Here is a 24,488-nt window from a genome sequence, read left to right on the forward strand (position 1 = left end):
ATGTGCATTTTATGCTGGTGAATGTCGTATTTAGAAACATAAAGAAACTATTGGTTTCCCCCCCAAAAAACGATTGGTTTCCGCCCAATACCCGATACTATTTAGAAATATTGTTGTTGGTTTAAAAAGAAGATTGGTTACTAATCAAATGAAACGAAAAACGATCAAACTTATTTTAAAAATTCACCGTCCATGGGTTTATGGTGATAACGTAGGCTACATGGCTGGAATGCAACGCAATTTCGTCTGCTATTTCTGGAGAAGTGCAAATATGATCTGTAAGATGGTTCCATGATGTTAATAAAAAATTACATTTACGAGCAGTATAATGGTGAATGGATATTCCCCTTCTCTTTATATTGATCTTTATCCAGCTCCTGTGAAAAGTTTGAATGTGTGTAAAAACCTCCATAGTCTAAGTTGCCTTATCTGCCTACAGGTAGCAATTATGGTGCTGTAACTGTATTTAGACAGCCTATTTAAAAACAAGTTATTGTTTAGTTTTGATTAGAATTTGAGAATAATTAGGCTATATACTGTCTTTTAGGCCTTATCAATAGCCTTATGAATTTAATCTTGGTTTTTTACTACGTTTGGCATGTCCAGACTGCAATTTTAAGTAGGCCTAGCCCCTGTATCGGTGTGAATGCTATAGCCTATGTTTAACAATGTATTTCCATTTTGAAGCAATGCAATTAGAAAAATGTGGACTGCAAACATGTTCAACATATTTAGCAAATGTGGGGCAGGCTATTTAACTAACTATAATGGACTAACATTCGAATTGGAGTTGATGACAATGCAATACATAAAATACCATAAATACACAACTTGAAGCAACCACATATTTAGTCATGGAGCACCTTCTGATTGGCCAGTGAGGGGCCAAACCTTGACACACCCATAACTGGTTTATTCATCAAAACCCACTGCAACCGCCAGCAACTGTGCCTATAATTGTGGTGGTGAAAATAGCAAAAATATTTCTGACACACCCACGAACCTATAGCACCACCGCCAGCACTTAAATGTACCATTGCGTTAGGTTTGGTAAAATAGAGCCCTCAGTCTGCATTGCATTCTCCAAATTAAATGTTATCTGTCTCTTGACCTCATTTCTGATTCCATAGTGTTGCAAACTACATGGCTGAGACTGAGCCATATCTTTAAATCTATAGCAAGCTAGATAAACACAGCCTTGATAGTCAAGGTAAATGTACATTTTGATTACATACTCGACTCCGTATTACATAATCAAGGTATATAAAGTACAGTACTAGTTCCCCTACCTGTAAGGTACGTGCTTGGCTCCATTGGCTAAAGCCATGATAACATTGCCCAGTGCGGTGAGAGACAGACACAGGCCTCCACCTCCGTCTCTGCTCTTACTAAGCACCTTCTCACAGCTCCCCAGGTCTATAAGGTGCAGCCTGCTCCGTCCGCCTGACACTGTAGATGACACAGGAGGAAGAGCCAGGTGAGGTTATATCTCAGCACAGACACAGTCAGACACTCCCTCTGAAGGAAGTCAGGGTTCCCACGTGCTGCTGCTGCTCCATACAGGCAGGAGTGGCACAGCCCAAACCTGACCAGACATGGCAGTCTGATTTATTCAATAGTAAGCCTTTCGGTCTGAAGTGATAAAAATCTGGGCTGAGATTGTCTCCGTTTAACAGACAGGTAATAACGTTCCAGAAATGGAAGGATCTTGTTGTCACATACATACAAAACCAAGGGGGACAGTCACTGTATTTGGTACATAAATTGTCATCTTAGATGATGACTAGTTTGGGGGGCTGTGCTATAAAATAAGAAATTATACAGTAATTCAGTATAGACGGAAAATGAGCAGAATTTCTCCAAATGTTATTCAGCAGCGGGGCAGCACATTGTAATGTAGGTCCCTGATATGTTATTTCACATGATTGTGGGAGAAAATTACAGAGTTTCAGACTAGGCGGCGAACCATTAAACTCTTGTCAGCAATACTTAGAAATGGAGTGCTTCAAATTCGCGCGCTCTCTCTCTCCCTCCGCTTAGCACAACACATGAATGCAAGCAAGTCACATTTTTATAGAGGCTAGTGCGCTCCCATCCATAAACATTACACATGAGAGGCTTGAGGCTTTTTATTCATTAAGATTTATTCAGACTTTAGACACCATCTAGCCCAGTGCGGTGCAGTCTCCTGTGGCTATGATGGTTACCTCTGGGAACACAGACACTTGAAGAACTATCATCAGCACCAGAACTGATGAGGGGAATTACATCTGCTACTTAACACTATCATTAAGGCATAATAAAGTCATCATCATTAAACTACTGTAGGTCATTACTTTTACTCGATTAAGTCCATAATCAGCCAGTGAAATAATTGTTCTGTTCATGTGCAGCAATATGGTTCAGTGCATTGATCTCTTGCGGAGAAATCGAAAAGGTCAGAGTATTTGTTGAATCGAGTGAGGAAATTATTAATTGAATAGCAGAATGATGAATGAAAATCAGACACAGTCAAAGACACTAGGACACACAGAGTGACACTAGAGTTCAGAGAGAGCCTCACTTCATGTAGTACTGATAGATGTGCTAAGTGTAGTAGTAATAACAGTAGTAGTAGTAGTAGTAGTAGTAGTAGTAGTAGTAATGTAGTAGTAATGTAGTAGTAGTAGTAGTAGTAGTAGTAGTAATGTAGTAGTAATGTAGTAGTAGTAGTGTAGTAATGTAGTAGTAGGAGTAGTAGTAGTAGTACTCACTGCCTCCCTTGCCACTCTTCTCCATGCGGTACTGGTAGATGTGCAGTGTGAAAAGCATGTGAGAGTTGCGTCTCTCCTCCTCATCTGCGTCGGGCCTGCTGGTGCTGCGTGCTGCGATGGCCGCGTCCAGGAAGAAGGCTGCCTTCTCCGCCGTGGGTGCGCGGAGCTCGCTCTGGTTCTGGAGCTGAGGGGGGAGGAGGGAAGAGAGGGAGAGATAGGGTAAGAGGGGGGTAAAATAAAGAGAAGGTTTAGAGAGAAGGAGAGAGCATGGAGTTGGAGAGAGAGGGAAAAGAGTGAGAAGTGAACAGAGGAAGGAGAGAAAAAGGAGAGAGAGGGGGGAGACAGTTAATTGGACCCAAGCACACATTTCTTGCCCATTAGATTGGGTCTCGGGGGCAATTACAGAGAAACAGATATGCACACAGAGGGAGGGGGATTAGGGGAGGTAATGGAGGAGCAGGAGGCAGGGGCACTTTCCTCCACACGGATGTGGTGTGGTATGGAGAGAGGGGGAGAGGAGAGAAGGGGGCATCTAGTAGGGAGGCCACACCACGTGGTTACTAAGAGGAGGAGGAGCCGTGAAGAGCTTCACAGGACTCCGGCAGCCTTTGAAGTCACAGTCCACACAGAATCCAAAAAAACAACATCAGACGGCAACACCTGTCAGTGCCTTCAATCCCCCATCCCCCCAACTAGTCCCATTGTGCTGCAGAGGACCAGAGCTAACGCAGAGGTAATAGATGCTGATGGATGCTGACAGGGGAGTCAATAAAAAGGTATGGAGAAAGACGTCGATATTGTGGATGGCTTTGGTGAAAATATAGAGCAGGGATTATTGAGATGGGTAAGGCAGGGCAATATGGGCTCAGAGTACACAGAGGAAAGACCTGGGAGATGAAAGAAAACGGACAATACAAAGGCCTAAATCTTTGGGGTAGACAGAGGTAGATAGTAGTGAGAGTCAGATCAATACACAGACACTAATATATACCAGACAGAGAGAGACGGAGAGGGAGAACAAAGAAAGGCAAGAAAACAGGCAAGCGTCTAGACGCCTTTTTTTCCTCACTTGAGTGCCACAGATGGGGTCCTCACGCAGGTAGACCCCTGGGGACTGTCCATCCTGCAGGCTTCCTGTGGACACCTCAGACAGGAGGTCCTTCAGAGCCTCGTCCTTCCCACAGATCTCCACGGCAGACACGCGGACAGAGAAGCGCGTGCCCGTCTTCTCCTTGCGCTCGTTGATGAGCTTGAAGAGCCAAGAGATGGCACAGGGCACGATGCCCAGGCTCTGGGTGGAGCCGTCTTTGCCAATCATGGTGAACGTCTTGCCTGGAGACGGTGGAGAGGAAAGGGGGATGGAGACATTAATATACAAGTAATATGCATTGCTGTTGTCAACAGCCTGCTGCTCATTTCTCTCCTAAAACTGAGAAGACTTGTAATACGCTGTCCGGAATGGGTAGAGTTGATTGGGAATCTCCTGTGTCTATAAGAACTTGTGAAGGGGGTGATTCAAGGAGCAATCACTGGAGGATGAGCACAGTGGATAAGAAAAGGGAAAAGGAAGCCTGTTCTGAGAAATGACAGCCCCTCAGACTGGTAAAGAATCCAGGTCAATGACAGTGGGTAAAATTAAAGACACCCCTCACCACCATCTCTCACTAGCCCTTGCTCATCCAAACTCTCTTATCTTCTCCTCAGCTCACTCCAGTGCACCACTAAACCATTTGTGAATGTGAACATCAAACCAGGCTGTGAAAGAGAGCGTTTTTCTTTGCCAGATGAGGGGAGTAGAGGGGCTTACTTACCGAGCTTGACGTGGCCGAAGCAGAAGATGCAGCCATCCGCACCATTCACCACGGACTGGATGACCTCAGACACCGTCCCTGAGCACACCTCCGCCTGACGGAGACAGAGAGGGAGAAACAGAGAGAGAGAGTGTGAGAGAGAGATAGGGGAATTAGAGGGCAGCTCTACCATTCCCCACTCCATATGTTGTATATTGAAATATCAAATCTTTAACAGATCCTCAATTAGTTCTACAAATATTATAGGTATCAAACACAGGAGGAGCATCAGTAAGACAGGCTCTGATCAAAGATTCAGAGAGCGTCGTCATCAGGAACGTTTGTTGAAATGCGTGGCTCATCTTTACAATCTGTTTAACCACCACGGCTCCACTGAGGCTTCTGCTGCAGACTGAGATCTCCTCCCATACATCACAAAGCAAACAAGGCCTCTTACTGCGGAACAGCTTGCTGTTACTTTTAGCCACCAGCAGTGCGGTCCCAGTGGCACAATCTAGCAGTCTTGCCTCAGCCTTGCCTCAGAGTCTGCTCTACAGGAGCTGGGCAATCAGCCCCTATCAGCTGGCTTACTGTGGAGGAGATGTATCTGATGGAGGAAGCTATGAACATAACCCAACCTCCACTGTGGAGACACTGATCCATGCTGTAGACCCTGTAGCTACTGACCATACCAAGGCTTGATCAGATCCCCCACTGCTTCTCAAACCTAAATATTGTATAGTACGATAGGGAGCAATCGCCTTGAGTAGTTTGGTTCATGTTCCCTTTTTAGTAGGCACTTAACAGCATGTTGTATCACTGCTAGATCTTCTCATCTCCTCATCAATCAGTTCAGAGGATACTGAGCGGTCAATGGAAAGCTCAATGGTTTTGGTGAGAGAAGTTTCTAAACAGAACTCAATAGAACATAGTTGTCTGGTTGTTACTCAATCACCGTCAAGTAAACATGTCCTCAGTGTCTGGCCCTTCCACTTTGATCTTAATTTAGGCATGGCTCTACTAGACTGTAAGGTCTGGACTGGGAGAGGAGAGGTTAGATATAACTGGACTATGAAAGGAGAGCTTAGATATAAGTGGACTGAATTCAATTCATTCCCCAGACTTAAAAGCCCCAGCTGTTGTGGCCCATACTGGATAGAATGCTCCCGACCCAAGACAGGCATTTTTTCACTAAGCCCCTGGACTGCACCCAGCCAGCATACACACTCTGCAACTGCTTGGTCCTTACTTGAGAGGCATCCTGGGTAAACACTGCGTCGAAGGCGAAGATCTTTGGAATGGCCACGGTGGCTCTCCTGTGCCCTGAGTTGGCGTGGTCGTTGACTGATGGGTCGTAAAGGGTCAGCTGCTTCTTCCTGGGGTCCACCTTCAGGAAGGACATGGACTCGGACGAATCAGGAGCCTCCAGGGAGGGGCAGATACGCATCATCACTTTCACCTGCAACACAAGGAGAGAGAAAAAGAGAGAGAGAGCAGAGAACATAGATGTAAGCAAATATGGCAAATGTGGGAGCATTTGCAGGCAGATAACACAGTACATACAGTACACACAGCTACAGGAGACATGGGAGGAATTTGTAGTGGAGAGAGAACGGACAGGTTGAAATCACACCAACGCTGAACCTGGATAAACATGTCAATGATGATAGACAGTGGATGTTACCATGGAGACACGGCTACCCCTGACAAATGGATCACCCTTGCATGTTAAGCTGCCACTCGTGAGTCAACACAAAGCCTAATGGTGTCAGTGTACGGCTGATATTGTAAATCATAACAGTAATGACTGTGACTCTGAGCCACCCACCATGCTGAGGGATTATCCAACCAGCAGGCTGTTCTCTGGACCAAGAGCAACTCTGCAGCATCGGAACATATGGCCCCTCTCTTGTCTCTCTCTCTTCTCTCTCTCTCTCTCTCTCTCTCTCTCTCTCTCTCTCTCTCTCTCTCTCTCTCTCTCTCTCTCTCTCTCTCTCTCTCTCTCTCTCTCTCTCTCTCTCTCTCTCTCTCTCTCTCTCTCTCTCTCTCTCTCTCTCTCTCTCTCTCTCTCTCTCTCTCTCTCTCTCTCTCTCTCTCTCTCTCCTCTCTCTCTCCTCTCTCTCTCTCTCTCTCTCTCTCTCTCTCTCTCTCTCTCTCTCTCTCTCTCTCTCTCTCTCTCTCTCTCTCTCTCTCTCTCTCTCTCTCTCTCTCTCTCTCTCTCTCTCTCTCTCTCTCACAGACAGAATCAGTCTGGGATCTGTCTGTATTGAGTCTAAATTTAGAGTCCATAGATTCTGTGTCGCTTCAGGTTGTTTACATTTTAGTAATTTAGCAGACGCTCTTATCCAGAGCGACTTACAGTTAGTGAGTGCACACATTTTTCATACTGGCCCCCCGTGGGAATCGAACCCACAACCCTGGCGTTGCAAGCGCCATGCGCCATGTGTGTGTGTGTGTGTGTGTGTGTGTGTGTGTGTGTGTTTTTCATCTAGGTCAGTCTCCCTGACTAGCCCCCTCAAACAAATTCACACTCTTTTTATTCTGTGACAACTGCAATACCATTTATAAAGAACATGTAGGAGTGGATGATTCCTCTGATAAGAAGAACATCCTCACTCACTCTGTCAACATTTGACTGTGAAAACTCAACCCTGACTATCTTGTAGTATGACAGACAGGAGACATAAACATCTCTGTTGTCAGGCAGAGGAATGGATAATGGTGCTTCTCCTCGCTCTAAAAAATCCCTGAAAGCTTAGTGTGTTTATGGTTTAGCATAGTGGTAGTCAATCCACTGAACCAGTGCATCGGCACGCTCCCCCTATCCTTCATAGTTACAAACAGCTTGAGATTTAACAACCATGCGTTGATAAGGAATTCAGTCTGGGACAATAAAAATAATAAAAACCTGCATCGCACAAAAACAAAATGACTATGATGCCTGTGAGAGGCTCTGTGGTATGGAGCAGCTGATTACAACTAACTGTTCCCCCACCTCCCCTTTCTGCAAAGGCAGCAAAACTGACAGCTCAGACTGTTCCTTTCATTCTCTGTGTCTCTCTCCCGTGTCATTCGCAGCACGCCCACACAAAAGGCCTATTGTTCCCATGGCTTGTTTATAAATATTGCCACAGATCCTGGCTCTGGCACTAAGGAACAATGTGTGGTGGCTATACCATTCCGCCACAGAGGGAATTCCTCTCCAGTGTTCCGGCAGCCAAGTGCAAACTCTCTTTGTGCTCCGTGGGGGGCTGTTATCGTGACTGACGTGTACATATGTTGAGCAAATTACATTTGCTATGACATTTAAACCGGGCTTCCATATATGACTGCTGAGCCAACCGGGTGAGGGAGCGATAGCTAACGTCTAGAGCTGCTATATTTACATTGGCAGAGTAGTGATACCAGGGGCCGGCTGGAGCCTCTGCTGCATTTTAACACCTCGGGCCCCTCTGCTAATGGCCTTGTTCCCCTATCTCTTGATCCCACCAAGAAATCCATTAGCTGGGATTTTCTCCCAACCACCTCTCTACATGTCCAAACCCTCCACAAAACACATCGAATGGCTATAGTCTGGGTCAGCATTGACATCAACTCTTCATGGATGGATATGAGTGTCTTGAATAAATGCATAAGAAAACATCACAGCACCCATTCCCCTCAGTGTTTCAGTCATTTCTTCAGAAATGCATACTGTAGATTAGGTGTAAAGAAGCTGGGATGAATTGTCTACCGCAGACAAAAGAATGTTGGCAACTGAAATCGTGTTGGCTGCGGTTCCTCAAACAAGCATTGTTTCACAGCAGTGAACTCTTGGTTGTCTGAACCAGGTGACTGCAAACTGCAGTACTGTCTGAGACACAATGACAGGTTGAGTTTCCCATAACAGTGTGCTTAATGAAGAGGAACCTGGGGTTATAGACTTAGAATAATGCTGTAAAACAAGCTGATTTCCCTTTTCAAAACAACCCTGTGGCTGTCACAGATGTCTAGCTCAGTAACTCAGGTGTAGGGAGAGGAAGCTTCTTAATAACGCTGGTGTTTTATGAAGTGAGATTTACAATTTGGGACAAAATCTCAATGGTGTGGAAATTTGGCAGAGTAAGCAACGACTTCCCAACCAGGTGGGATCTAATCTTGTTAGGGGACTTCATCTGCTCTATAAATACAGGATCTCAGCTCAGCAAACAATACCCAATAAACCCTAGAGGAAGGGTGTGTTTATACAGCACTAACGCTATTGACAGACCAATCAACGCCATCCTGCTCGATTTCATCATCAGGTTTATGGAACGCAGCTAGCAGAAATTCGCTGTAGTAATGTTTGCAAACTTTTAGCCTTTAAAGTGAATTGGATTGGATTTTTGTGTTTTCTTTCCCTCAGAGGGAGGAACGTGGCCCTAACAAACTGAGTGAATTCATGACCTTCGAACAGGCTTATCTGCCCGCATCTGTATGGACTGGACCAGACGACTGGCTGCCTATGGACTAATGCGTCACCACTGTGCATTCTCCCATTAAAATGTCAGTCACTCATACACACTGTATATGCGTGTGTGTGCGTGTGTGTGTGTGTGTGTGTGTGAGTGAGTGCATGTGTATGTGCAAACGTGTATGTGTGGCCTCCTGTAGCAAAGTTGGTAGAGCATGGCGCTTGCAACGCCAGGGTTGTGGGTTCGATTCCCACGGGGGGCCAGTATGAAAAATGTATGCACTCCCTAACTGTAAGTCGCTCTGGATAAGAGTGTCTGCTAAATGACTAAAATGTAAATGTGTGTGTGTCTGTGTGTGTGCCTGTCACTCCTTACCTTTCCCATCCCGGGGTTCTCCTTGACCTTTGAGACGGCGCGGAGCAGGCATGGTGGGGCGGGGGGCGGCGAGAGCTGCAGGGTGCCACTGAAGTTGGTGGGGTAGATGGAGGGCTCCTGGGCTCCAGGGTGCAGCAGGGAGGGAGGCTGGTGCTTCTTCCGCTTGGACGAGAGGTTCAGCTTCTGAGCTGCCCTGGGAGGAGCAAACACAAGAAGAGTTTAGCCTAACTTCAAAAACATACAATTTAGCCAGCCATCTGTAATGTGCTGGGCAGGAAGTAAGATAAACTTCATAGGAGCCACCAGGCATCTCTTTCTTCCATAGTCGACAGGAGAAGGGCGCTCCCGACTCTCCTCCACCCTCATCCACTCCCAATGCTACCTCCCCTTTAACTCCCCATTCCCTATCTGGGGCCAAGGCTTTATAAAATGCTTCAGTTCTTCACTTCAAAACAGTAACAACATAGAATTCTCAAACGCTTTAATTTCAGCACTCCAATCGCTCACGCACTGCTAAAGACACAATGAAGCCCAATTCTGCTTTCCATGTGTCTACATTTGACAAGCCGCCATGACACCTGTGTTGTCAGTGGGCCAGCAGATGCTTGTCATGGCGCTAATGTACACTAAATGGATCAAACACAACACACCTGTCAGGAACATGACAGGTAAGGATGGATGGCACAATGTTGCCGTACAGGTAAGGCTGTTGCAGTGACCGTTGTACCGCTACACCAGCAGTCATGACCGCAGTCAAATTACATTAAGTCACAGTAATCTCCTCTTATGCACTCTGGACATGCGTTGGTAGTACCAATTTACTAACGACCGTCAGGTCGCTAATGGCCTGGTATTCAGTGCTCTATTGTCCCTCTAACCACTCTGACATCAATGCAAACGCAATCTAAAATCACATCAAACACTTATCATCAAAACAGTATTGTGCTTTTAAAACACACCATTAGGCTACATTTTGTTACCTCACTGTGATGATCAGTTTGAAGAAAGAAGCTCAACAACAGGTTGAAACTGAGTGGAAAACATGGTCATTGTGGATGTTGCTTCAAAGCCAAACACAACAAAATGGACAGCGCTTTCTAAGGTGATTATTAATTCAAAGCATTTAAGATGTTGCATGTAGAACACCCATCAGCATATTAGAGCTTATGCCTATATATGAGTCCGAAAAAAAACACCTGAATTAAAATAATGATTGTGCTGTTATACAATACAATCATAATAATAGCCTACAGCTTATTACGTACGGCAGAAAAACATTTAAAAACAAAGATTTAAGATGTCTTTGGTACATAATTGGTCTAGCCTATACTATAAATTCTAGTAATCGCCTTTGAGTGTGGACTGTATTATTATGCATACCGGATGGACTGGTTACCTTATGTTACGCTCCAAACTTTATCTGGGAGACAACGTATAGGCCTAGGCGATGCTGTTGGTTCATCGATTGTGCAGGGCGGCTTACAGAGTTAGCCTACAGTTACAGTGAATTAGTATTTGATTTTGAATAGCCTAGTAATAGGGAATTTTTTATATTTTCATAATTAATAGGCTGACATTACCTTTAGCTACAGAGTATCTCACCACCGTGCATTTCCTTCTCCTCCTATCTCTCCTTCATTCCTTTCTCGAGTGTGCAGAGATAGGGGCTGACAACAGTTTAATTAAATATATTTCGTTATGAAAACCTATTACTATCTATGTTCCCGAACAGATTTCACTTGGTTTCCCAAATTAAGCACTAGGTAGCCCTTGGCATACAGAGTTTGGGCGGAATATCACCTGTCGAACAGCGAGAGGCTGCATGGTCCTCAAACAGTGGTTGATGTGTGAAGTTAAATAAGTGTTCTTATAAGCCCAGACATTTTGTATACGCAATCCTGTGTGAAAGCATCGTTTTGATGGTTGCCACTAAAAAGAGGAGGCACCCAGCTGCTACTATATTTATTTCTCAGCTGCTCCGCTATAAAACCGGATTAGCCTACCCGGCATGATTTAAGAACGAACTGCGGGAAAGCAGCCTCCATTCGCTATTTAAGTGCATATATACGGATTACCTCTTTTTTCCACTACCCCTATTGCTGCCCATTTGATAATGGGCCATTCTACACTGAACAAATATATAAATGCAACAATTTCAAAGATTTTACTTGTTTACAGTTCATAAGGAAATCAGTCAATTTAAATAAATAAATTAGGCCCTAATCTATGGATTTCACGACTGGGAATACAGATATGCATCTGTTGGTCACAGATACCTTAAAAAAAAGTAGGGGCGAGGATCAGTAACCAGTCAGTATCTGGTGTTACCACCATTTGCCTCATGCAGCGTGACACATCTCCTTCGCATAGAGTTGATCAGGCTGTTGATTGTGGCCTGTGGAATGTTGTCCCACTCCTCGTCAATGGCTGTGCGAAGTTGCTGGATATTGGCAGGAACTGGAACACGCTGTCGTACACGTCGATCCAGAGCATCCCAAACATGCTCAATGGGTGCCATGTCTGGTGAGTATACAGGCCATGGAAGAACTGGGACATTTTCAGCTTCCAGGAATTGTGTACAGATCCTTGGTCATGGGGCTGTGCATTATCATGCTGAAACATGAGGTGATGGCGGCGGATGAATGGCACGACAATGGGCCTCAGGATCTCGCCACGGTATCTCTGTGCATTCATATTGCCATCGATAAAATGCAATTGTGTTCGTTGTCCATAGTTTATGCCTGCCCATACCATAACCCCACCACCACCATGGGGCACTGTGTTCACAACGTTGACGTCAGCAAACCACTCGCCCACAGGATGCCATACACACTGTCTGCCATCTTCCCGGTACAGTTGAAACCGGGATTCATCCGTGAATAGTACACTTCTCCAGCGTGCCAGTGGCCATCGAAGGTGAGCATTTGCCCAGTGAGCATTTGCCCACTGAAGTCGGTTACGACGCCAAACTGCAGTCAAGTCAAGACCCTGGTGAGGACGATGAGCACGCAGCTGAGCTTCCCTGAGATGGTTTCTGACAGTTTGTGCAGAAATTATTCGGTTGTGCAAACTCACAGTTTCATCAGCTGTCCGGGTGGCTGGTCTCAGACGATCCCGCAGGTGAAGAAGCCGGATGTGGAGGTCCTGGGCTGGCGTGGTTACACGTGGTCTGCGGTTGTGAGGCCGGTTGGACGTACTGCCAAATTCTCTAAAACGACATTGGAGGCAGCTTATGGTAGATAAATGAACATTACATTCTCTGGCAACAGCTCTGGTGGACATTCCTGCAGTCAGCATGCCAATTGCACGCTCCCACAAAACTTCAGACATCTGTGGCATTGTGTTGTGAGACAAAAACTTCACATTTTAGAGCAGCCTTTTATTGTCTCAGCACAAGGTGCACCTGTGTAATGATCATGCTGTTTAATCAGCTTCTTGATATGCCACACCTGTCAGGTGGATGGATTATCTTGGCAAAGGAGAAATGCTCACTAACAGGGATGTAAACAAATTTGTGCACAAAAAAGCTTTTTGTGGGATCTTTTATTTCAGCTCATGAAACATGGGACCAACACAATTTACATATTAGTAAAGACAAGATTACATTGAGAATAGTCTGATGGGTAAAATATGATCACTTGATGAGAGAACAGCGTGTGCAGCCTGAGGCTAGGAACAGAGCGCAAGCTTTTTGGGGGACTTTTTCGAATAGTCAATAGCCTATAGTCGAATCATGCAGCCCATATATATGTTTTGATTTCTAAGACATTCTACGGTCTGTATCATTCACAACAAAATTTGCCAAATAACTTGAAATCTAGCGAATAGGACCTGTTTCAAATTATTACTTTTACGCTCAACATAGCCACTTCATATGCGGAATTGCTCCGGAATGGGAAAACTATCCTTTCTATTTCATTCAGTTCAATTATATTATTCTTAGTATAAAATCATATAATATAAAATAAAGGCACGGGACATACAGTGGGGGAAAAAAAGTATTTAGTCAGCCACCAATTGTGCAAGTTCTCCCACTTAAAAAGATGAGAGAGGCCTGTAATTTTCATCATAGGTACACGTCAACTATGACAGACAAATTGAGAAAAAATCCAGAAAATCACATTGTAGGATTTTTAATGAATTTATTTGCAAATTATGGTGGAAAATAAGTATTTGGTCACCTACAAAAAAGCAAGATTTCTGGCTCTCACAGACCTGTAACTTATTCTTTAAGAGGCTCCTCTGTCCTCCACTCATTACCTGTATTAATGGCACCTGTTTGAACTTGTTATCAGTATAAAAGACACCTGTCCACAACCTCAAACAGTCACACTCCAAACTCCACTATGGCCAAGACCAAAGAGCTGTCAAAGGACACCAGAAACAAAATTGTAGACCTGCACCAGGCTGGGAAGACTGAATCTGCAATAGGTAAGCAGCTTGGTTTGAAGAAATCAACTGTGGGAGCAATTATTCGGAAATGGAAGACATACAAGACCACTGATAATCTCCCTCGATCTGGGGCTCCACGCAAGATCTCACCCCGTGGGGTCAAAATGATCACAAGAACGGTGAGCAAAAATCCCAGAACCACACGGGGGGACCTAGTGAATGACCTGCAGAGAGCTGGGACCAAAGTAACAAAGCCTACCATCAGTAACACACTACGCCGCCAGGGACTCAAATTCTGCAGTGACAGACGTGTCCCCCTGCTTAAGCCAGTACATGTCCAGGCCCGTCTGAAGTTTGCTAGAGTGCATTTGGATGATCCAGACGAGGATTGGGAGAATGTCATATGGTTAGATGAAACCAAAATAGAACTTTTTGGTAAAAACTCAACTCGTCGTGTTTGGAGGACAAAGAACTTCACAAAGAGCTTCACCTACTGTGAAGCATGGGGGTGGAAACATCATGCTTTGGGGCTGTTTTTCTGCAAAGGGACCAGGACGACTGATCCGTGTAAAGGAAAGAATGAATGGGGCCATGTATCGTGAGATTTTGAGTGAAAACCTCCTTCCATCAGCAAGGGCATTGAAGATGTACCGTGGCTGGGTCTTTCAGCATGACAATGATCCCAAACACACCGCCCGGGCAACGAAGGAGTGGCTTCGTAAGAAGCATTTCAAGGTCCTGGAGTGGCCTAGCCAGTCTCCAGATCTCAACCCCATAGAACATCTTTGGAGGGAGTTGAAAGTCCATGTTGCCCAGCGACAGCCCCAAAACATCACTGCTCTAGAGAAGATCTGCATGGAGGAATGGGCCAAAATACCAGCAACAGTGTGTGAAAACCTTGTGAAGACTTACAGAAAACGTTTGACCTGTGTCATTGCCAACAAAGGGTATATAACAAAGTATTGAGAAACTTTTGTTATTGACCAAATACTTATTTTCCACCATAATTTGCATATAAATTCATAAAAAATCCTACAATGTGATTTTCTGGAAATATTTTTCCTCATTTTGTCTGTCATAGTTGACGTGTACCTATGATGAAAATTACAGGCCTCTCTCATCTTTTTAAGTGGGAGAACTTGCACAATTGGTGGCTGACTAAATACTTTTTTCCCCCACTGTATAAGCATATCTTGTCTGCTAAATTAACTAGCCTACAGCCTATTGCATGGCGCATAGCCAGATAACATACAATAGGCTGACACATATTCTGTTCTTCTAAAATACATTTTCTTCATATCACGTTTCTTCAGACCTGCCTAAAATAAATAATGGATTTATTGTGATGGTGTATATTAAATGGATTTACTTTTGAAGGCATGCATCAGCGGCTTGTATGCGTGGAGGCCTGGAGATGCTAAACATGTTTATTTTAATGATCACTCATTTACCGTGAGACCGGCAGATATTTGCATGACAATAACTGGCTGACACAGCCCTACTTACAGGCAATGGAAATGTTTGTTCTCATTATAGAATTGAAGTGATTGTGACAAGAAACATTGTATTATTTAATATGTTATTCCGGTATAAAGGTGAAGCTTGTTAGGGGTTCCTGATCATATCCGATGGAATCAATGACTGATCCCTGAATCTCCCATTCACTGAGTCCCGTGATAGACAGATTTGTTGAGGAGAGTGAGAGACATAGATCTCTCCTGGTACTGTGGGCTAGTTAGACCTTGCGTCTCATTAAGTGGTTGTCTTTAAGCAGTTCCACTGTTCTGGCGTTTAGCACAGCTCTCAGGGTAAGACCCAGCTCTGTGACGGGACTAATTAAAATCCACTGTCATCCTTCTCTCTCTCTCTTTCTCTGGTCACAAGGCCAACTGAGTGAGACACACGCGTTCCTTTCAGTCTAACTCCTGCAAGACAGAGACAATATCTCTGCTCTGAGTCCGACTGCAACTCTACTAGCTCTGTAACTCTGTAACAGTCAGCCACACTTATAACAGCCAGTGATATGGCACCACTGTCGATCAGTTACCACAAAACTTCATCTTAAAAGTCAAGGTCAGAGTAAAGGAATACGCACAGGAAATTCAATGCACTGAATGCTTTTCAGTCACACAGTTAAGAATCAGAGAGACGCAAGAGACAAAGAAGCAGTTGTCAATAAGAAGGAGAGAGTGACAGAGAAATGAAGATGGTATGAGTGATGAAAAGAGGAGAAATGTGAAGAGGGAGGGTTACAGGTAGAGAGAGAGAGACAGTCCATGTGTGTCTGTCTCAGTGAGAGGCTGTTGCCTGAGAGCCCAGCATCCTGAGCTCATTAGTCCTGCTCGGGGCTCCTCCGGACAGGGTGGGCGGCTGCCAAAATATACCCCTCTCTACCCCCTGGAGTGACAGCCACACCCCTCCCCACCTTTCCCCCTCCCCAGTACAGCACAGCACGCCCCCTGCAGCGACAGCCCAAGAGCACAATCAGGGAACACACCGCTGGCTGATGAAAGAATTATTGCATCCAAGAGGGCTACAGGAGGAGGCTCTCCCCAGGGACCAGCCTGTGTGTGACAGCATGAGAGAAGGAGAGTGTGAGGGAATAGATGAATGTGAGATGGTAAAAATTCAAGAGAAACTCGGCACATACAGTGTGTGTGTGTGTGTGTGTGTGTGTACACATGTCAGTCTGCACATTTCAGTCTGCACATGTATGAAAGGGAGTCTGCATTACACATTAATTGTTCAACACAAATTCTCTCTCTGTCTCAAATTATTCACATTCAAAAGGTGCTATTGTAGAAATGTGAGGAATCTGCCAACATGACAAAGACACACAGCAACAAACAATAAACTACTATTAAACATTTGGATAGGATTCACAGGTTCCATTGTTTGCTTTTCCCCCTGTCCCTCTGGGAGCCCATATGGCATTGCAGGGTATGCCTGTAACCTTGAGGGTTAAAGCCTGTCACACAATGAGAAGGAAAGGCACGTGCGTCCGCTTGAAAGGAGAGAGTCAGGGTTGTGTGTAATTCTGTTGTTCCGTCAGAGCCACTCAATGGGTGATGAGCAATAACAGTGAGCGCTCACCTCTGTAACAACGCACACACCCTAATGGGGAAATTAATTGCTTGTCACATGGCTTTCCCTCTCCTTTCCCTCTCTTTTCTCTCTCTCTCTCTATTTCCCTCTCACCTTCCCAGTAAGAGGGAGCTAGCTGTGATCACCCAATCGAAAATGTGCAGGGAGGAGAGGCTCAGATTCCCTCACTCACTACAGCTTGCCCACCTGTTCAACACCCATCTCTGTCCTAATGAAGCCATTTCAGTACACATCTTGGGTCTGAATGCATGCTCAAACACATGAACTGCATTTCACAGATGTGGGGAGAGAGATTCTGAAAGTTAGAGGATTATCAGGCAATACAGCACTGTAGGTAGGACGCAAACAACCAGCCTCTCTGAAATATTTTCTACAACATGCATGTCAAATTATGAGGGATTACTTTAAATAGTACATTGTCCAATAGTGCCCAAATACAATCTAATAAAATGTCAAGACAGTGGAAAAGATAGAGAGATAGAGTACTTACAGCTCTTTCCAATCCATGATCTAGTTAGTGGTCATAGTCAAAGAGCGCAAAAGTGGTCAAGCTCAACTTTAGGGTCCATGTCTCCACTTCCAGGGTTCCCCATTCCTTTAGCATTAGAGACACAGAGAGAGAAGTAGAGAGCAGAAAGAGGCGGGGCCGATTCCTTTTGGGGCAAGGGGGTCCTTGTTACTCCGATCACAATTATCGAAGGTTCCACTTGATTTCACAACGGTTTGTAAGGGGCCAAGGGGACGGAGGGAAGGGGCACCAACGTCATCCTAGCTGACTGGGAGAGGAGGGCGTGGATTGTAAAGAGGTTCCAGTGAGGGGGTCCAGACAGGTTTTCAGGACGGAGAGAGAGGAAAAGGCAGAGAAGAAGAGGTCAGAGGGGAGAAAAGCACCTCATCCTCTGTACATATTCCAGTGAAACAAACACCTGTTCTGTGTCCACGCCTCTCCACTCACCAAAGTTCAGTCTCAGTTCAGAGATCCAATACCTCCAATAGAAGCAGACTCTCCAGCACTCTGACAAGATGCTCTTACTCCTATCTCTCTCTAATTCACTCTCTCCTTTTCTGTTCTCTTCTCTTTCAGCCTCTCCTTTTCTGTTCTCTTCTCTTTCAGCCTCTCCTTTTCTGTTCTTTTCTCTTTCAGCCTCTCCTTTTCTGTTCTCTTCTCTTTCAGCCTCTCCTTTTCTGTTCTCTTCTCTTTCAGCCTCTCCTTTTCTGTTATTTTCTCTTTCAGCCTCTCCTTTTCTGTTCTCTTCTCTTTCAGCCTCTCCTTTTCTGTTCTCTTCTCTTTCAGCCTCTCCTTTTCTGTTCTCTTCTCTTTCAGCCTCTCCTTTTTCTACCCTTTCACTTCTCTCCTTTTCGCTCTTCATCCAACAGGCATTGGTTTGTGTTTATTTCTTCCCTCTGTTTCTCTCTCCCAGTTAATCCATGCTGTTACATCTCTGCTGTGTGGCTGTAGCAGGGAGTCCTGGTGGCTGTGTCCTTCCCTGTGCTCCGTGCCTCTGGTTGAGGGGAGGAGGGGGCGGCAGCAGTCAGCAGTCAGAGACAGCCAGGAGGGGGAGAGAGAACCAGTGTGGAGCCTGGGCTGGGGGGGCTTCAGGGGAATGGGGAGGATTCCTGCTCCCGTTCCAGCTCTCAATCCTGCTCCTGCTGCCGGAGAAATGCTGCCAGCTGTCCTGCCGTGTCTCTCTCTCCTTTCCTCTCTTTCTCTCCTGCGCCCTCTCGCTCCCTCTTCTCAGCCCAGCCCCTTTTCCCTCCGACAGCCATACGAGGTGGCAGTGCTCTACTGCTGGCTGCTCGCGGTGTGATCGGCAAGTGCTCTCGCTCTCTGTCTCCACACACTGACACGAGCCTGCGCGCATGCACACACGCACTATGCCACACGTTGCATGAATACCTCATGCATAAAGGAACCCTCTCTTCTTTTGCCTATCCCAGACTTCAAACAGATTTGGTTAGTATGCCTACAGCACATGCATGCGTGTGTTTGTGTGTTTTTGTTTTACTATACTTGTGGGTACCAGAAGTCCTCACAAGGATAGTAAAACAAGGACAATTCGGACACGAGGAAAAATGCTATTTTAGACTTAGGGGTTAGGTGAGGTTTAGGTTTACAATTAGGATTAGGCTTAGGGTTAGGTTTAGGAGTTAGGGTTAGGTATAGTTTTAGGGTTATGGTTAGGCTTAGGGTTACGTTTAGGGTTATGGTTAGGTTAAGGGTTAAGGTTAGATTTAGGGGTAGGGGTTAGGGAAAATAGGATTTTGGATGGGGATCAATTATTTGGTCCCCACAAGGATAGCAATAGAAAACTAAGTGTGTGTGTGTTCGTGTTTCTTTGTGTTTAGCTGAGAATGTAATTAGTTAGATGAATGAGAATGTCATTTATTATAAGAAGTGACACATCGATAAGAAGCGAGATACTTAAGTCTGTGAAGACGGATAGACCATTGAATCAGATGCTGGCTGAGCGATGCTTTGACTCAATGGAAAGTGGGAGAGGAGGAGGACAGACAATGAACAGATGACAGGCAGAGAGGCAGATTTATGCAGGGCAGACAGAGACAGAGAGGGCACTCACTCACTGGTCTGGTCAAGGGGAAAAAGGGGAAAGCAATGTGTATGAATGGGCGAAGCTAGTATGAAAGTGGCCTGTATTCCCATGACTGCCAATTTACTAGTAGGTATTTTAGCTCTCCTCCGGTCTTGTTTAAAAGGCAGTCTGATTTCCACACCATTAGGGTGAGCAGAGTGGCTCTGCCATTCAGCAGACAAATTCAGTCACTACAGAGCTTTCCCTCTGACACACTGCTCCATATACGAGTACAATGGATTCTGGTTTCTGGATTCTGAGGCACAAAACAAGCTACAGTGTCCCCCATAACGCAAACAAAAATCAGTATAGAGTGACTTAGTTCACATATGAAACCTTGGATGTTTTTGAAGGACAGTGATATGGCAAACCCCTCCCACCCTTGGCCACCTCCTACCTACAGATCCACAGACCCCCTTCAGAACAAGACTGACAGCGATCAATGTCTGTAAGACCAAACTAATGTGGGCATTGGTCATCGTGACAACGTTGGTGAGTGGAGAGGCGTGGACATAGAACAAGTGTTTGTTTCACTGGAATATGTACAGAGGAGGTGCTTTTCTCCCCTCTGACCTCTTCTCTTCATGAAAACGATTAGTCTCTCATTGAATGACAACAAACACTTGAAGAATTGGGGAATCCCTACTGTTGACCAATCACCGACGAAGGGGTGTAGACTTCGGCTACCGACTTCGGCTTGCCTCAAGAAATGTTTTGTGTGCACGAACAGCCGAAAAAGCCCGAACTGTTTCAGATGGGAAGCATGCGGATGCCTTTAAACCCATTGGGATCATGCTCGGTGTGGTTTCATGTGTACATCAAAACAGGGTAATTATAGGGCGTCACCATTGGGCCAAACTCTCAATACAGCCTCTCAACGTCACCCTCTGTACAGACCCTTTGAACAGATAACAACTGTAATATATATAAATGAGCCAAGGTAAGATTAATGCAAGAGCAGCACTGGCAGCACAAATAAAGGATCTGCTAGGCTTTTGTTAATGACAGAATGGACATCTACATTTGGGGTTGGCCTGCAGGGGGGAGTGGCAGGGGGCCTGCTGCTTTCAAAGGTTCACAGTTTGGCCTGTTGTCAATATTCTCTCTGGCCCCCTTTTCAGGCTTTGTCAAATTAGCAAGAGAAATTCCTCTGGCCCGGAGAGTCATTAGTCGGTGCACCCATTAGCTTGTTTGTGCAAATTTGTCTCTGTTCCTCAGCCCAGCTCCAAAGCTCTTTAGGTAGCAGGACCTTTTCCAGTCTAATTACCATGTTGGCCCCATTTACCATCCTTGACATTTTCTTTCTCCGGTTCCCCCTCTTTTCTCACCAGACAAGATAACGGTGCTCTGGCCATTCATGCACAGATCAGATCACTGGGGCTGATATCAGACTGCATTAACCCCTCCAGCGTGGATCTGCCTCCTCTGGTGATTAGCAGCAGCCAAGCTCCTGTCTGTCTGAATGGAGATGGAAGCTCTGGGCTCCAGCCAAACTGTACATGTAAAACACACTGATAACAACCACATCACAATGAACCCAGCTCAATGTAGTAGCAGACCTACTGGAGTCTGTCTCTCCTGCTCTTAACAGGTATGCCTGGAGGTGAATGGTTATATGTTTGTAATGGATTAAAGGAATGGCCAAAACAGTGGCTTAAGTGTAGCAAACAAAGAAGTGCCACATCAGCATATGTGTTCAGGATTGATTGATCTCTAGGTTTCTTCCTAGGTTCCTGCCTTTCTAGGGAGTTATTCATAGTCACCGTGCTTCTACATCTGCATTGCTCGCTGTTTGGGGTTTAAGGCTGAGTTTCTGTATAAGCACTTTGTGACATAATATGCTGATGTAAAAAGTGCTTTATAAATACATTTGATTTGATTGCATGCATGCGTTTGTCAATCAGGAAAGGTGTGTTTTGATTAAAGGAACCATCAATAGGATTTCTCCCTGGAGCTCAGATCTGGTGTATACATCATGCTATTGATGGGCTGACCTTGACATGGACATCTCCCAGGACGCCATAAGTGTGAGAGAAACATACTATATATGCATGTTGTATGAAGTCCTATGTACGGTGGCTCAACTGTTGGGGAGAAACAGAGGGTTTGTTGGACTGCTGTTTTATCTCACCACATATGGGCACCAAAACAAGGCCAATCGTCCACCTCCACAGAACACTGACAGTGTTGAGGACGTCAACAGCACCTTGCCAAAAATTATGTTGGAGTAACAACATCTGCATCTCTGCAGTGGCCTGGATGGCCGGAGAACCAGGTCACGTCCAGACTGACCGACAGACAGACCATCGCTAAAAGTCTCGAGTCAAAACAAAACATCAGACTAAACAATATATGAAAAAAGAGAAGGGTGGGCTCAAAGAAGGGAAAGAGTGTGATGTATTAGTCTACGGGGAGGGGAGGGTTGGGATTTGGATACGAACCCGGTTTAGGGTAAGGGGTAGGTGAAGGGTTTGGTTTAGGTGCTGCTCAGTACGGTGAAGGGAGGAGTGTCTTTGGGAGGGGGGCTTAAGGGTAGGCCTTGTCAAAGAGGTGGGGCTTTAAGGGGGACTGAAAGATAGTGATGGTCTCTGAGTCACGGATGACTAGAGGGAGGGAGTTCCAGAGCCTCTGAGCAACCCTGGAGAAGGCCCTGGACAGGAGTGATGTGCTGCCAGGACTTTGTGTGGGTGAGGAGTCGGGCTGCAGAGTTTTGAACCATTTGGAGCTTATGGAGGGAGCTTGAGTTGATGCCGGAGAGTAGTGAGTTGCAGTAGGCAAGTAGGCAAGACGTGAGGAGATGAATTCATGTATGATGTCATAGTGTAGCCCAGGCCTGGAAGCAGGAAGGCACGTCGCACCACATCAAGATTTAGTATCAGGGTCACTGGGTAGATCATTAAGAACAGGGAAAACACTCATACACAAAGCTTTTCACCACATGGAATGGAGGTAGCTAGCTATATGTCAGTGGACCAGAGACCCCATCTAAGTTCCATGAATCCTTGATTCCACTGAGTGACAGTTTCTCCTGATGTATGTTTGGTGATGTGTATATATACATGCATTAGCCCCAACACTGACTACATGTGGAGCGTATAGAGTGGACTCAGGGGGTTATTCAGAGTGGGCTCTTAAAATAACCTGTGGCGATGTGGGAAAATGGCTGCTTGTACAGTGTGGAGGGGGCTAGTGTTACCTGGGCCCCATGGGGGAGGAGGGGAGGCTCTGAATGTCCACTTCACAAATTGGAGGGGTGGAATGACAAGGCTGACATGTGACATCAGTGTGTCGCCCATGGTTTAGTCTGGCTGTGAGCTCTGTCTCCTTTTTAGCTGGGATGTTAACCTCAGTGAAACATTCCTCTGGTGTCTCTCGACCTTTCTTTCTCTATTCTCTACTTAACCCCATCTCACTAAATGCAACTCATGCCTAAAACAGCAACTCATCACAGAAAATTCTAAGAATATGTTCAAAGGTCATTGAGGCCACAAACTGAATGTGGCTCTGAATGTTTTTGCACGTTTGCTTGTTTTATAGCATTGAAAATAACTTCTAGTTTCTTATCTCTGTTTTTCACCCTGTCCTTATTCGTTCCTGTCTTGCATCCATATTCAGGTTCCCTTCAACAAACCAACTCAAAAGGGACAGCAACTCTAGTTCATTATCTTCTTGGTCACTATAGAGGAGTGTCTGTCTCTCCAGTCGGCTTTCTGCAGAACATTAAAATGGAGGAGAGAACTAACAGGCTAATCTCACTGTCCGTCAAATCTTATCAATCTTAAGCCTCTACCTCTTAACTGACTGCCTGCTTCCGTCCTGCAGTCTTTTAATGGTGATCTAAAGGGATGGTCCTTTCTCCTAGGCTCGTTTACACAGCATCCAGGAGCAAGTGGACAAATACCTCTAGGCTAGGATTTATTGAGTCTCTATAAAGCCTAACCAGAAATAGATAGATGAATCCCTGGCAGGCCAACCAGGCAGCTATGAATGTGATGTCCTGTAACCTGACCAATAACCTGCTTACATCATTACAAACGCACTGGACTGAAGCCTGGGAGAAAAGCCTTTTGTTCCAACAGGATGTCCAACACGCTCTTTGCGTCGACACGCTGGCTGGCCTTGGACACAGAATACCAAATGGGGCATCATTTGTGTGCTGTCTGCCCAAGGCTGCGGGTATCTTTGCTGCACTGATCTCTGGCCAATTAGCCAAGTAGAATCCACACACATACAAAGACCTACAGTACAGGGTATATTCAGTCCTACACAGTCCACAGACAGTCCTACAGTACAGGGTATATTCAGTCCTACACAGTCCACAGACAGTCCTACAGTACAGGGTATATTCAGTCCGACACAGTCCACAGACAGTCCTACAGTACAGGGTATATTCAGTCCGACACAGTCCACAGACAGTCCTACAGTACAGGGTATATTCAGTCCGACACAGTCCACAGACAGTCCTACAGTACAGGGTATATTCAGTCCGACACAGTCCACAGACAGTCCTACAGTACAGGGTATATTCAGTCCTACACAGTCCACAGACAGTCCTACAGTACAGGGTATATTCAGTCCGACACAGTCCACAGACAGTCCTACAGTACAGGGTATATTCAGTCCGACACAGTCCACAGACAGTCCTACAGTACAGGGTATATTCAGTCCTACACAGTCCACAGACAGTCCTACAGTACAGGGTATATTCAGTCCGACACAGTCCACAGACAGTCCTACAGTACAGGGTATATTCAGTCCGACACAGTCCACAGACAGTCCTACAGTACAGGGTATATTCAGTCCGACACAGTCCACAGACAGTCCTACAGTACAGGGTATATTCAGTCCGACACAGTCCACAGACAGTCCTACAGTACAGGGTATATTCAGTCCGACACAGTCCACAGACAGTCCTACAGTACAGGGTATATTCAGTCTGACACAGTCCACAGACAGTCCTATAGTACAGGGTTTAGCTGCACTATAAAGACTGGACTGCTGTCACATCACAGCTCTTGGTTAATCTCTGCTAAAATGCAACGCAAAGCA

At 45.5% G+C, this 24,488-nt stretch overlaps 1 protein-coding gene across 2 annotated transcripts in view; it reads right to left on the reverse strand.

Annotated features, from left to right (window-relative positions):
* Positions 1 to 24,488, reverse strand: part of LOC121544880 (kinesin-like protein KIF26A) — a 92,852-nt gene that overhangs the window by 9,430 nt on the left and 58,934 nt on the right. Inside the window, exons 1-7 of one of the 2 annotated variants that reach the window (XM_045209129.1) lie at positions 17,339 to 17,946; positions 9,352 to 9,544; positions 5,793 to 6,002; positions 4,565 to 4,658; positions 3,823 to 4,085; positions 2,754 to 2,937; positions 1,290 to 1,449 (exon numbers count right to left, since the gene is read on the reverse strand). In XM_045209129.1, the coding sequence (XP_045065064.1) occupies positions 1,290 to 1,449; positions 2,754 to 2,937; positions 3,823 to 4,085; positions 4,565 to 4,658; positions 5,793 to 6,002; positions 9,352 to 9,544; positions 17,339 to 17,355 (1,121 nt within the window). In that variant the 5' untranslated portion in view covers positions 17,356 to 17,946. Of the gene's footprint in view, positions 1 to 1,289; positions 1,450 to 2,753; positions 2,938 to 3,822; positions 4,086 to 4,564; positions 4,659 to 5,792; positions 6,003 to 9,351; positions 9,545 to 17,338; positions 17,947 to 24,488 lie in introns of those variants that run through there. The other variant, XM_045209128.1, reaches the window with a different exon arrangement.

This window comes from Coregonus clupeaformis, chromosome 29, assembly GCF_020615455.1.
Source record: "Coregonus clupeaformis isolate EN_2021a chromosome 29, ASM2061545v1, whole genome shotgun sequence".
Classification (NCBI taxonomy): Eukaryota; Metazoa; Chordata; class Actinopteri; order Salmoniformes; family Salmonidae; genus Coregonus; species Coregonus clupeaformis.